The following is a 13,884-nucleotide window of genomic DNA, read 5'->3' as shown; positions in this document are numbered from 1 at the left end:
CTGCACTGTGTGAGGAAATGGGAGCTGATCATACAGCCGTGCTGTTTCACAGTGAAGCAAGGTGGCTCTCCTGGGGAAAAGTGCTGTCACTTGCCCTGTCTTGCTAAATGCATAGCTCCTCCTTTTTTTTTTTTGCAAAGATTGCAAAGTGGCACTTTTATTGAACTTGATGCAAGTTATTTGATTTATTATTGAACTTGATGCAAGTTGTAACACTTTTTTTGATTTATTATTGAACTTGATGCAAGTTATAACACTTTTGTTGTATTTATTATTGAACTTGATGCAAGTTATAACACTTTTTTTGATTTATTATTGAACTTGATGCAAGTTATAACACTTTTTTTGATTTATTATTGAACTTGATGCAAGTTATTGGATTTATTATTGAACTTGATGCAAGTTATAACACTTTTTTTGATTTATTATTGAACGTGATGCAAGTTATAACACTTTTTTTATTATTGAACTTGATGCAAGTTATAACATTTTTTTTTATTTATTATTGAACTTGATGCAAGTTATAACACTTTTATTTGATTTATTATTGAACTTGATGCAAGTTATAACATTTTTTTTGATTTATTATTGAACTTGATGCAAGTTATAACACTTTTATTTGATTTATTATTGAACTTGATGCAAGTTATAACAGTTTTTTTTATTTATTATTGAACGTGATGCAAGTTATAACACTTTTTTTGATTTATTATTGAACTTGATGCAAGTTATAACACTTTTGTTTTATTTATTATTGAACTTGATGGAAGTTATTTTATTTATTATTGAACTTGATGCAAGTTATACCACAGCTGCACAGTTATTTTATTTATTATTGAACTTAATGTTATTTTATATTATTGAGTTCGAATGTATACAACTTGATGTTCAATAAATTTGAAAATGTTAAAGCTTGGCATTAGCGCTCTGTTGGGGCGATGGGGGCAGGTGGGGCTTGAAAACTCCCCCTTGTCCAAAGTGGGGGATGACAAAAAAAGTTTGAGAACCACTGGTGTATCGTGACATGGACTAAACATATCCACATATATATGGTGTATCGTGACATGGCCTTAAAATATCGCAATATTAAAAAAAGGCCATATCGCCCAGCCCTAGTTCAATGATGCCATTTCTGTTGGTCATGTATAATTTTGTCTATTTTGTGTTTATCCTTGAATAAACAGGTCAGTTTCTTGTTACCAACCATTGTGTATTATTCAAACTCCCCTAATTCAGCTGGCTAGTTGTTATCAAGAGTACTAAAACCCTTTTCAACATGATTCTGACAACTAAGTAGGCTAAATAACTTTTAACTTCAATATATGCTCGGATAGGCCAGTATCGGTCAGTATCGGTATCGGATCGGAAGTGCAAAAACAATATTGGTATCGGATCGGAAGTGCAAAAACCTGGATCGGGACATCCCTAGTCATGTGCCGCCATATCATTGGAAATACTGTATAATTTCTTCCTCATTGTGTATTTTTGTACTGCATTAAGTCGCCCTCTCTCCCCCTGCAGTGTATCCCTTCCAGTCGTCAGCTTGGAAAAGATCCCCTGCCTCAGCAGCCGAACCGACTCCCAAGTCCGCCACAGCCCGTCCCCTTCGCCCTCCGCGTCCCCTCACAAACAACCTCCGCTCACTTCCCCGGCCAAACTAATTAACGGTCGAGGCAGCGGCGGGCCGTCCACGCCGCGCTCCTCCGCGTCACCGTCCCCCCAGGATGGGCGCCCCGGCTCGACGCGCTCTCCCCTTGACAGGCGGCCGTCAACGTCGCCTTCCCCCTCGCCGCTGGACAGGAAACCCTCCCCCGCTCCTTCCCCGTCGCAGCGGCCGCTCTCTCTGCTGTCGTCACCTCTGGATAAGAAGAGCCAAAATGGAGCAAAGACTTCTTCCCGGTCGCACAAAATACTGTCAGGTGAGCTTGGTGGCTTATTAATTGCAATCATTCTCTACGGCAGGCCTGGGCAATTTTCACTCGGGGAACCAAATTTAGAGGCAAAAAATATGTCTGGGGGCCGGTATATCTATTTTTAGAAAACATTAATACAAAACCTCACAATAATGTCTGATTGAATGCTAAAAACATTATGACGAACCGCCTTAAAAAGCTGAATGGAATTTAAAAAAAAATTTACCGAATGAGATACCCAGAATGTACATGAAAATAAAGAATGAATGAATTAACTATGAACGATAAAACACTGAATATTGACAACTAGGGCTGCAACTAACAACTAATTTGATAACCGATTAATCTGTCGATTATTACTTCGATTATTCGATTAATAATCGGATAAAAGAGACAAACTACATTTCTATCCTTTCCAGTATTTTATTGGGGAAAAAAACAGCATACTGGCACCATACTTATTTTGATTATTGTTTCTACAGCTGTTTGTAAATGTTGCAGTTCATAAATAAAGGTTTATAAAAAATAAAAAAAGTAGCCTATGCACATTAAAAATCAGTTCCCAGTGGCTTATTTTATTTTTCGAAGTTTTTTTCAAAATTTTACCCATCACGCAATATCCCTAAAAAAAGCTTCAAAGTGCCTGATTTTAACCATCGTTATATACACCCGTCCATTTTCCTGTGACGTCACACAGTGATGCCAATACAAACAAACAGCAAGGTATAACAACATTAGCTCGGATTCAGACTCGGATTTCAGCGGCTTAACACTGTCTGATAAGATAATTACTAACAACTATGAACTAGGTTTACAGCATATGAAATACATTTGGCAACAACATGCACTTTGAGAGTGCAGACAGCCCATTTCAGGCACGCTAAGAACATATATTTTCCCACGATTTCAGCACTCAGGTTAACCATACCTAAATAGACACAAAATACTGCTCGTCTGCGGGAACAAACTGCCGCCATTGCTTGCCGTGCTAGCGAGGTCCTTTGTCCCTGAATAGCTCACACACTCCGGCAGATTCAATGGGGGTCTGGCGGCAGATTTCTTTGACTTTATCGTTGGAAATGCATCTGCTTTGAGTGTCGCAGGATATCCACACATTCTTGCCATCTCTGTCGTAGCATAGCTTTCGTCGGTAAAGTGTGCGGAACAAACGACTGACCATTTCGTCGGCTTTCCCCACACCCTCGTATTTTGAACAAATTTCGTCCAATTTCTCGCCACTTTCGCATCTTTGGGCCACTGGTGCAACTCGAATCCGTCCCTGTTCGTGTTGTTACACCCTCCGACAACACACCGACGAAAGGGAGAAAACGGCGGATTGCTTCCCGTCGTGACGTCATCGCTCCGAGAGCGAATAATAGAAAGGCGTTTAATTCGCCAAAATTCACCCATTTAGAGTTCGGAAATCGGTCACAAAAATATATGGTCTTTTTTCTGCAACATCAAGGTATATATTGACGCTTACATAGGTCTGGTGATAATGTTCCCCTTTAATTTGCCCAGGTCTGCTCTAAGGCAAAGGAATCCTTAAAAATTCACTAATTCTTATCTCAGGAAGCTTTGCAGAACATCCAGTCTGAACATGATGGCCTTTTTTTACGCTCCGTCCCTTTCCCTCCATCTTTTTCTTCATGTGATATCACAGAGTGAGCATTTCTCCACATTTTTCCTCTCGCTCCACTCTCCCTGATCCTGAGTCACGATTTCACCCCCCCCCAATTATTTACTTTTCATTTGCTGTTGGTGTTGGCGTAGGCAGGGGCGCCACCAGGGATTTTGGGCTCCATGAAAAGAATCTTTACAGGGCCCCCAACACAGTGTCATTATTTTTTCTGTATTATAATTTCATCATCATTAGGGTCCTCTCTGGGCCCCCCTCCATCATGGGCCCCTAGAATCCGTCTCCTTTACCCCCCCCTTTTCGGCGCCCCTGGGCGTAGGGCATGGGTCGGCAACCTTTACCAGTCAAAGAGCCATTTTGACCAGTTTCACAAATTAAAGAGGCAGCGGACAGGTACCGACAGGCCAAGCGGTGTGCGGCTTCAGCGATTGCGGAGGCAAAAACTCGGACATGGGAGGAGTTCGGGGAAGCCATGGAAAACGACTTCCGGACGGCTTCGAAGCGATTCTGGACCACCATCCGCCGCCTCAGGAAGGGGAAGCAGTGCACTATCAACACCGTGTATGGTGAGGATGGTGTTCTGCTGACCTCGACTGCGGATGTTGTGGATCGGTGGAGAGAATACTTCGAAGACCTCCTCAATCCCACCAACACGTCTTCCTATGAGGAAGCAGTGCCTGGGGAATTTGTGGTGGGCTCTTCTATTTCTGGGGCTGAGGTTGCCGAGGTAGTTAAAAAGCTCCTCGGTGGCAAGGCCCCGGGGGTGGATGAGATCCGCCCAGAGTTCCTTAAGGCTCTGGATGCTGTGGGGCTGTCTTGGTTGACAAGACTCTGCAGCATCGCGTGGACATCGGGGGCGGAACCTCTGGATTGGCAGACTGGGGTGGTGGTTCCTCTCTTTAAGAAGGGGAACCGGAGGGTGTGTTCTAACTATCGTGGGATCACACTCCTCAGCCTTCCCGGTAAGGTCTATTCAGGTGTACTGGAGAGGAGGCTACGCCGGATAGTCGAACCTCGGATTCAGGAGGAACAGTGTGGTTTTCGTCCTGGTCGTGGAACTGTGGACCAGCTCTATACTCTCGGCAGGGTCCTTGAGGGTGCATGGGAGTTTGCCCAACCAGTCTACATGTGTTTTGTGGACTTGGAGAAGGCATTCGACCGTGTCCCTCGGGAAGTCCTGTGGGGAGTGCTCAGAGAGTATGGGGTATCGGACTGTCTGATTTTGGCGGTCCGCTCCCTGTATGATCAGTGTCAGAGCTTGGTCCGCATTGCCGGCAGTAAGTCGGACACGTTTCCAGTGAGGGTTGGACTCCGCCCAGGCTGCCCTTTGTCACCGATTCTGTTCATAACTTTTATGGACAGAATTTCTAGGCGCAGTCAAGGCGTTGAGGGGATCTGGTTTGGTGGCTACAGGATTAGGTCTCTGCTTTTTGCAGATGATGTGGTCCTGATGGCTTCATCTGGCCAGGATCTCCAGCTCTCGCTGGATCGGTTCGCAGCCGAGTGTGAAGCGACTGGGATGAGAATCAGCACCTCCAAATCCGAGTCCATGGTTCTCGCCCGGAAAAGGGTGGAATGCCATCTTCGGGTTGGGGAGGAGACCCTGCCCCAAGTGGAGGAGTTCAAGTACCTCGGAGTCTTGTTCACGAGTGAGGGAAGAGTGGATGGTGAGATCGACAGGCGGACCGGTGCGGCGTCTTCAGTAATGCGGACGCTGTATCGATCCGTTGTGGTGAAGAAGGAGCTGAGCCGGAAGGCAAAGCTCTCAATTTACCGGTCGATCTACGTTCCCATCCTCACCTATGGTCATGAGCTTTGGGTTATGACCGAAAGGACAAGATCACGGGTACAAGCGGCCGAAATGAGTTTCCTCCGCCGGGTGGCAGGGCTCTCCCTTAGAGATAGGGTGAGAAGCTCTGTCATCCGGGGGGAGCTCAAAGTAAAGCCGCTGCTCCTCCACATCGAGAGGAGCCAGATGAGGTGGTTCGGGCATCTGGTCAGAATGCCACCCGATCGCCTCCCTCGGGAGGTGTTTAGGGCACCTCCGACCGGTAGGAGGCCACGGGGAAGACCCAGGACACGCTGGGAAGACTATCTCTCCCGGCTGGCCTGGGAACGCCTCGGGATCCCCCGGGAGGAGCTGGACGAAGTGGCTGGGGAGAGGGAAGTCTGGGCTTCCCTGCTTAGGCTGCTGCCCCCGCGACCCGACCTCGGATAAGCGGAAGAAGATGGATGGATGGATGGATGATAACAATGGGAGCCACAAAAAATTTTAGAAATTTAAAATGAAATAACACTGCATAAAAAGTTGGGTTTTTTTGCTTTGTGCTATGTATAAACAAAGGGTCTCAGGCACGCTGCCCATACCTTAATATGAAATTTGAATGCTGGTGCAGCACGCGGGTTTTATATGATTGGCGCTTCTCAGCGTCATGCGTGCCGTGATGGTACAGCATATAGCACCCACTACAACCAGCGTGCCTGATCAGCCACACCTTATATGGGGCTTCCGCTTGCCCACGTAGGTGACAGCAAGGCATACTTGGTCAACAACCACACAGGTTACACTGACGGTGTCGGTATAAAAAAACAAAAAACTTTAACACTCTTACTAATAATGCGCCACACTGTGAACCCACACCAAACAAGAATGACAAACACATTTCGGGAGAACATCTGCACCGTAACACAACATAAACACAACAGCATACCTGCCAACTACTCGGGTTTTCCCGTAATTAGTACGGTTTTCATCAACCTATTCCGGGTTACGGTTGCAGTGATAAAAAATACGGTTTTTCATTCATTAAAAAAAAAAAAAAAAGTTTTTAAGTTTTATTCACGAAATCGCGTAACAACAATCACAATCGACACTGCTTCCCGTAACTTCCTATCGAGCCATTCCGAATGCCATGCGGGAGGCTATTTATAGCACCGCTGCCAAGCACGAGGCACCAGTTGCCATTGTTTCCAAACGAGCGAACGATCATGGAATCAGCCGGAGAAAAATCGCAAACGAGTCTTAAACCGAAAAGAAAACTGCAGTCATTCCGTGAAGAATATTCAAAAGCCTATCCGGGAATAATTATCTGTTCCAAAAAGGGTGAAAACCACGCGAATTGCACCTTGTGCAGACAAGATTTTTCGATCGGACACGGAGGAATTAGCGAGGGAATGCAATACGGCTTCCACAGGCGAAAACATTTACAAAATACTCGCGGAAGAAATAGACTCAAACGAAATTCCTTGGCAGAATTTGGTTTGCTTTGCTGCCGATAATGCTGCAGTGATGATGGGATCTAAAAAGGGTGTTGCAGCTTTCATTACGGAAATGTCTCCTTCGGTTTACATCGCCGGTAAGTACAGTTCGTAGCATAAAAAAACTCACAAAACATACAATTTTAAGTAAATCTTTTATTACATAAACAATAAATCAAATCAAAAATAATTTCTGTGTACAGTATATCTTTTTATTTGTGATAACGATAACATGTTCAAAACAAGTAACATATAACTATCATACTATTCTATTACTCTTTATTAATTTGAAAAATGTCGTCATGAAGTTTTATATTTATATTTATTTATATTTCTTTCATAAACCAAAATTTCGACCTGAAGTTTCTTGTTACAATAATGTCTGCAATATCAATAATGACATGTCTTATTTATATTGTGTAATTTGAACCAAATACTCTCAAAAATCTTATTCTTTCAAGTTGTTGAAAGTTTCAACATATATGATAGACTGATAGAAAAGTGATGGTTTTAGCAACATTTTAACCTGTCTGAATGCTAATAATCATTTTGCGTCGGGGGGGCGATCCCTGAACCCCCCACCAGGACTTTGTCCTGGACCTACCGGGGCCTACGGCCCCTGGACCCTGGCTACTAGGTTTTTCTGATTTCAAAAGTTGGCAGGTATGCAACAGGACAAATACCCAGAATCCCATGCAGCCCTAACTCTTCCGGGCTACATTATACACCCCCGCTACCAAACCCCACCCACCTCAATGGACGCACAGAGGGGGGGGGGGGGTTGATGTGTGAGGGAGCAGGGTTGGGGTGGGGGCGGGGGGTTTGGTGGTAGCAGAAGTGTATAATGTAGCCCGGAAGAGTCAGGGCTGCATGGGATTCTGGGTATTTATTCTGTTTATGTTGTGTTAAGGTGCAGATGTTCTCTCGAAATGTGTTTGTCATTCTTGTTTGGTTTTGGTTCAAAGCGTGGTGCATTATTAGTAAGAGTGTTAAAGTTGTTTTTTATGGTCACCGTCAGTGTAACCTGTGTGGCTGTTGAGCAAGTATGCCTTGCTGTCACCTGCGTGTGCAAGCAGAAGATGCAAATACATACCTGCCAACTACTCCGGTTTTCCCGTAATTCGTACGGTTTTCATCAACCTATTCCGGGTTACGGTTGCAGTGATAAAAAATACGGTTTTTCATTAATTTAAAAAAAAAAAGGGTGAAAACTACGCGAATTGCACCTTGTGCAGACAAGATTTTTCGATCGGACACGGAGGAATTAGCGATGTAAAAGACCACGTTGGGACAAAAAAACACAAGTCTAATGCCGTTGCTAGCGATACAAGTGGAAAACTTTCAACGTTTTTCGTCGCCCAAACAGATTCTTTGGATGTGATAAATGCCGAAGTTTTATTTACGGAGGCAATAATTGAGCATGGATTTCCAATCGCACTGGCTGATCACATGGGACAGTTAAATGTTTGTAATGCAACCTTTAAAAATCATTACGCGGTGATCGCGGTCCCAAAAATAAACTTTTCTTGCATGATAATGTCCAGAAAAATTCGCTTTATATTACTATAGAGTCCTTTTAACGAATGAGTTTGATGGTTTATCACAAACCTTAAATGAAAGAAGTCCTTTGTTCTCCTGCACCATGCGCTTTGGCCTTGCTTCGTGTTTGGTGCGCAATGCTGTCGGCTGTATTTCACAGCACGACATACTGTTAAAAGTGTTTATACTATTTATGCTTTCAAGTCCAAGTTGAAGAAATCTTGTTAAATGTTGACAGCATAACTACCAAAATACAGAAGTATGTCCTTAATATTTTTGCAGTGCTATTTCTGTTGAAAAGTTCAAATGATTACATTAGAGATGTGATGTGCCACTTTTCAAGTGTCTGATGGCTTAAATTAATTTTCATGAATTTTTCATATTTTGAATTCTTTTGAAAGGCTTACAAAAAAACTACATTTGAATTGTAATTCCATGCTATTGACAGGACTATTAATTTTAATGAAGTTAGCTTACCATGTTTACAGTATGATAATTGTGATAGAAATGTGAATTTTAGGCACAGAATATTTTTGACAATTGAACAAGGCAGTAGATTATACAAGCTTGGACAGAAAGTTAATAATGACACCAATTTTGTTTTTAATGGAATTGTTTAGTACTGTTTTACCATTTGTTTACTGTAAAAAGTGTTTATACTGTTTATACTTTCAATTAACAAATTGAAGTCTTGTGAAAGGTTGACAGGATAACTGGCATTAACTGTCAAAATAATTTCAAACTATTGAAGTTAGCTTACAGAATAAACATGCCAATCAACTCATATGATTTTTGCTGGAATATTTTTGTTTTGAAAAGTCACTGTGACTGATAGAAAAGTGATGGTTTTAGCAACATTTTAACCTGTCTGAATGCTAATAATCATTTTGCGTCGGGGGGCGAAGCCCTGAACCCTCCACCAGGACTTTGTCCTGGACCTACCGGGGCCTGCGGCCCTTGGACCCTGGCTACTAGGTTTTTCTGATTTCAAAAGTTGGCAGGTATGCAAATATATAAACAGGCTGGGCTGGCACGCTGTTAATACAGATTGTAGAGGGTGCTAAATACTGGTACGCCCTTATTATTATTGTAAGGGTGAAAATCGGAGAATATTAATCCCGAGAGTTTTCTGCAAGAGGCATTGAAATCCGGAAGTCTTCCGGGAAAATCGGGGGGGGGGTCGGCAAGTAAGCTGCTGAGCCGCCTCAGAGTGATCAAAGAGCCGCATGCGGCTCCGGAGCCGCGGGTTGCCGACCCCTGGCGTAGGGAAATCACAGTCCTCTCTGGTGTTTTTTTAAGCTAATACTTGTTGAAACAGGGTGTATAAAACATAGCAACGGATCTGAAGTTTGGATTTTTTTTCAGCCAGCATGCACTTTAATTGTGTGTAATTTAACAGGGAGAGTATTTGACCCCAACAAGCACTGCGGCGTCCAGGACCCTGAGACCAAACAGCCGTGCACGCGCTCCCTCACCTGCAAGGTACAACCGTACACTCTCAACACTTGCTGTTTCTATTTCTATACAAGCCAGGATTTGGAGCCTTTTTTTTTTTATGATCTGTACACTTTGCACTAGCTCACTGACTCTGGTCTTCACTCACTCAGACACTTGCTTTCTCGCTCCACTTGCACAGTCGCTCTTAAAGGAGCAGCGCACCCACACGCTATAACCCCTTCTTGTAGCCCACAGGGTTGCATTAGATTTACAGTTGGTTCGCCTTTTTTGTTTTCAGCACACCAGTCATACCGTATTTTTCGGAGTATAAGTCGCTCCAGGAGTATAAGTCACACCGGCCGAAAATGCATAATAAAGAAGGAAAAAAACATATATAAGTCGCATTTTGGGGGGAAATTTATTTGATAAAAGCCAACACCAAGAATAGACATTTGAAAGGCAATTTAAAATAAATAAAGAATAGCGAACAACAGGCTGAATAAGTGTACGTTATATGAGGCATAAATAACCAACTGGTATGTTAACGTAACATATTATGGTAAGAGTCATTCAAATAACTATAACATATAGAACATGCTATACGTTTACCAAACAATCTGTCACTCCTAATCGCTAAATCCCATGAAATCTTATACGTCTAGTCTCTTACGTGAATGAGCTAAATCAGGGGTGCTCACACTTTTTCTGCAGGCGAGCTACTTTTCAATTGATCAAGTCGTGGGGATCTACCTCATTAATATATATATTTTATATTTACTTATTTATGAAATATATGTTTTTGTTAACAAGTTAAAGGTGTTTAATGATAATGCAAGCATGTTTAACACATATAGTTAATATTGTTAATACATTAAAGGTGTTTAATGATAATACAAGTATGTTTAATACATATAGTTAATATTGTTAACAAGTTAAAGGTGTTTAAAGATAATGCAAGCATGTTTAACACATATCGTTCATATTGTTAACAAGTTAAAGGTGGTTAAAGATAATACAAGCATGTTTAACACATATAGTTAATATTGTTAACAAGTTAAAGGTGGTTAAAAATAATACAAGCATGTTTAACACAAATAGTTAATATTGTTAACAACTTAAAGGTGGTTAAAGATAAAACAAGCATGTTTAACACATATAGTTAATATTGTTAACAACTTAAAGGTGGTTAAAGATAATACAAGCATGTTTAACACATATAGTTAATATTGTTAACAAGTTAAAGGTGGTTAAAGATAATACAAGCATGTTTAACACATATAGATTCCTTTCTTTCATGAAGACAAGAATATAAGTTGGTGTATTACCTGATTGTGATGACTTGCATTGATTGGAATCAGACAGTGGTGATGATAACGTCCGCATTTTCGAATGGAGGAGAAAAAAAGTCCTCCTTTCTGTCCAATACCACATGAAAGTGGTTGGTTTTTGGCATCTTATTTGTCCAGCTTCCGTACTCCTTTGTATACACTTTACAAGAAATACATTGTCGGCAAACACCGTAGCTTGCTAGCTTGTGCACGCCAGCTTTCTGAGACTCTTATTTTGGTAGCGCAGGCAGGATGAAGCAGAGCTTTTATTGTGCAACTGTGCAGTCGGTCTTTGGAGTTTTGACGACAGGTACGGCGCCAGAGTCTGTTGAAATAAAGTGTTTCTCGCCTTCCAGTCGGTAATTTTAATGAGCTGGCAGCAGCCAGCGTCATCTCAGAAGACCCTCGGGTGCCGTGAATGTCAATCAAGTGACGAAAGTGACGTCATAGTGAAGATTTATGATCGCTCATTTTTAGGACTATTTTTTTAATGCCTGGCTGGTGATCGACTGACACACCCTCCGAGATCGACCGGTAGATCGCGATCGACGTAATGAGCACCCCTGAGCTAAATAATATTATTTGATATTTTACGCTAGTGTGTTAATAATTTCACACATAAGTCGCTCCTGAGTATAAGTCGCACCCCCGGCCAAACTATGAAAAAAAACTGCGACTTATAGTCCGAAAAAATACGGGTACTTATTTTTTAACATTTTCACATGTTATGCGCTTTTAATTTCAGAATGTTGAATGTGTGAGGATTCTATCATTTACTATTTTTCTTCATTTCCAGAGCATCATACATTAAAAAATGCAACATTGTTTATCTTTTAACATTCGCCTTGCAGGTGATACATGTGGCAATTATGTTCCACAAAACATTGACTAAGTTATTTGTTTTAGAATTAGATTTTGAGTAGAGATGTCCGATAATGGCTTTTTTGCCGATATCCGATATTCCGATATTGTCCAACTCTTAATTACCGATTCCGATATCAACCGATACCGATATATACGGTCGTGGAATTAACACATTATTATGCCTCATTTTGTTGTGATGCCCCGCTGGATGCATTAAACAATGTAACAAGGTTTTCCAAAATAAATCAACTCAAGTTATGGAAAGAAATGCCAAAATGGCACTGCCATATTTATTATTGAAGTCACAAAGTGCATTATTTTTTTTAACATGCCTCAAAACAGCAACTTGGAATTTGGGATATGCTCTCCTTGAGAGAGCATGAGGAGGTTGAGGTGTGGGGGGGTAGTGCGTAGCGGGGGGGTGTATATTGTAGCGTCCCGGAAGAGTTAGTGCTGCAAGGGGTTCTGGGTATTTGTTCTGTTGTGTTTATGTTGTGTTACGGTGCGGATGTTCTCCCGAAATGTGTTTGTCATTCTTGTTTGGTGTGGGTTCACAGTGTGGCGCATATTTGTAACAGTGTTAAAGTTGTTTGTACGGCCACCCTCAGTGTGACCTGTATGGCTGTTGACCAAGTATGCGTTGCATTCACTTGTGTGTATATTAGAGATGCGCGGATAGGCAATTATTTCATCCGCAACCGCATCAGAAAGTCGTCAACCATCCACCATCCACCCGATGTAACATTTGATCAGAACCGCACCCGCCCGCACCCGCCCGCACCCGCCCGTTGTTATATATCTAATATAGACGATGCAAGGCATTAGTGAGGTTATAAAGCTTTTGCCTGTTAAAGAAAGGAGACTGATCCAATGCAGCACAGACATTCGCGTGCCACGCTGTCACGACCCAGACGCACACCAGTGCGCAATCATATGGAAGCCGCGCTGAGCGCACCTCCAAGCGCGTCTCGCTGCCGGCGACGGCCGGGTATGGGCCCGACGCTCCAGCGCCATCCATTTTCAGGGCTAGTTGATTCGGCAGGTGGGTTGTTACACACTCCTTAGCGGGTTCCGACTTCCATGGCCACCGTCCTGCTGTCTATATCAACCAGGGTGAGCCCCACCCCTTTCGTGAGCCCACTGCGCGCGGAGTGACCCCTGTTACGCGCCCCCGGCAACAGGGGTGGCGGGCAGGTAAGCTGCGCGGGCGGAGCGCGCGGAGTGAGCCCTGTTACGAGCCCCCGGCCACGGGGGTGGCGGGCAGGTAAGCTGCTTACCTGCTGCGCGTGACGCCGGCCGCGGCGAAGGCGGACGAGGCGGGGTGTCGGTGCGGTGGTGACCCTGGACGTGCGTCGGGCCCTTCTCGCGGATCGCCTCAGCTACGGCTCCCGGTGGGGCCCTCTCGGGGGAAGGGGCCTCGGTCCCGGACCCCGGCGAGGCGTCCCTTCTCCGCTCCGTAAAAGTGTCCATCTCTTTTTTTCTTCTTCTTCTGTTGTGGCATATGCTGCAGGTGCCTGCTCGTTTTTCGTATGTGGGTAACAACATTTAACTATGTATATATATTTACCAATTGGTTTAACTGCCACCCGCCTGAATCTATTTAAAATCTAATTTTTTTTTTTTTCAAACGCCCGACCCGACCCGACCCACGGATAAAATCTAATTTTTTTTTATTTCATCCGCCCGATCCGCGGATAATCCGCGGACTCCGCGGTTGTGCCCGCAAACCGCGCATCTCTAGTGTATATTACCCGAGTGGGCGTGGCTACAGGATGGAGTTGCCAAATGAGAAAAGTTTTTTTAATTCTTTGCATGCATGTTATAAAATTGTACATTACATTTTCAATGATAATAATGTTAGTACATTATTTACTAAAACAAATCTAAAGAGTTTGGTTGATGAGAA

The 13,884-nt window shown here is 43.1% G+C and overlaps 1 protein-coding gene across 5 annotated transcripts in view; it reads left to right on the top strand.

Moving 5' to 3' along the window:
- The window catches only part of atxn7l1 (ataxin 7-like 1), a 116,799-nt gene that overhangs the window by 54,856 nt on the left and 48,059 nt on the right, over positions 1-13,884 (top strand). For all 5 annotated transcript variants that reach the window (XM_061983607.2, XM_061983609.2, XM_072916044.1 and 2 more), the window contains 2 exons: positions 1,522-1,919; positions 9,749-9,831. In XM_061983607.2, coding sequence (XP_061839591.2) covers positions 1,522-1,919; positions 9,749-9,831 — 481 coding nt within the window. The remainder of the gene's footprint in view (positions 1-1,521; positions 1,920-9,748; positions 9,832-13,884) is intronic.

This window comes from Nerophis lumbriciformis, linkage group LG25, assembly GCF_033978685.3.
Source record: "Nerophis lumbriciformis linkage group LG25, RoL_Nlum_v2.1, whole genome shotgun sequence".
Taxonomy (NCBI): Eukaryota; Metazoa; Chordata; class Actinopteri; order Syngnathiformes; family Syngnathidae; genus Nerophis; species Nerophis lumbriciformis.
The sequence above is the reverse complement of the archived record's forward strand: the minus strand, read 5'-3'. Positions and strand labels throughout refer to the sequence as shown.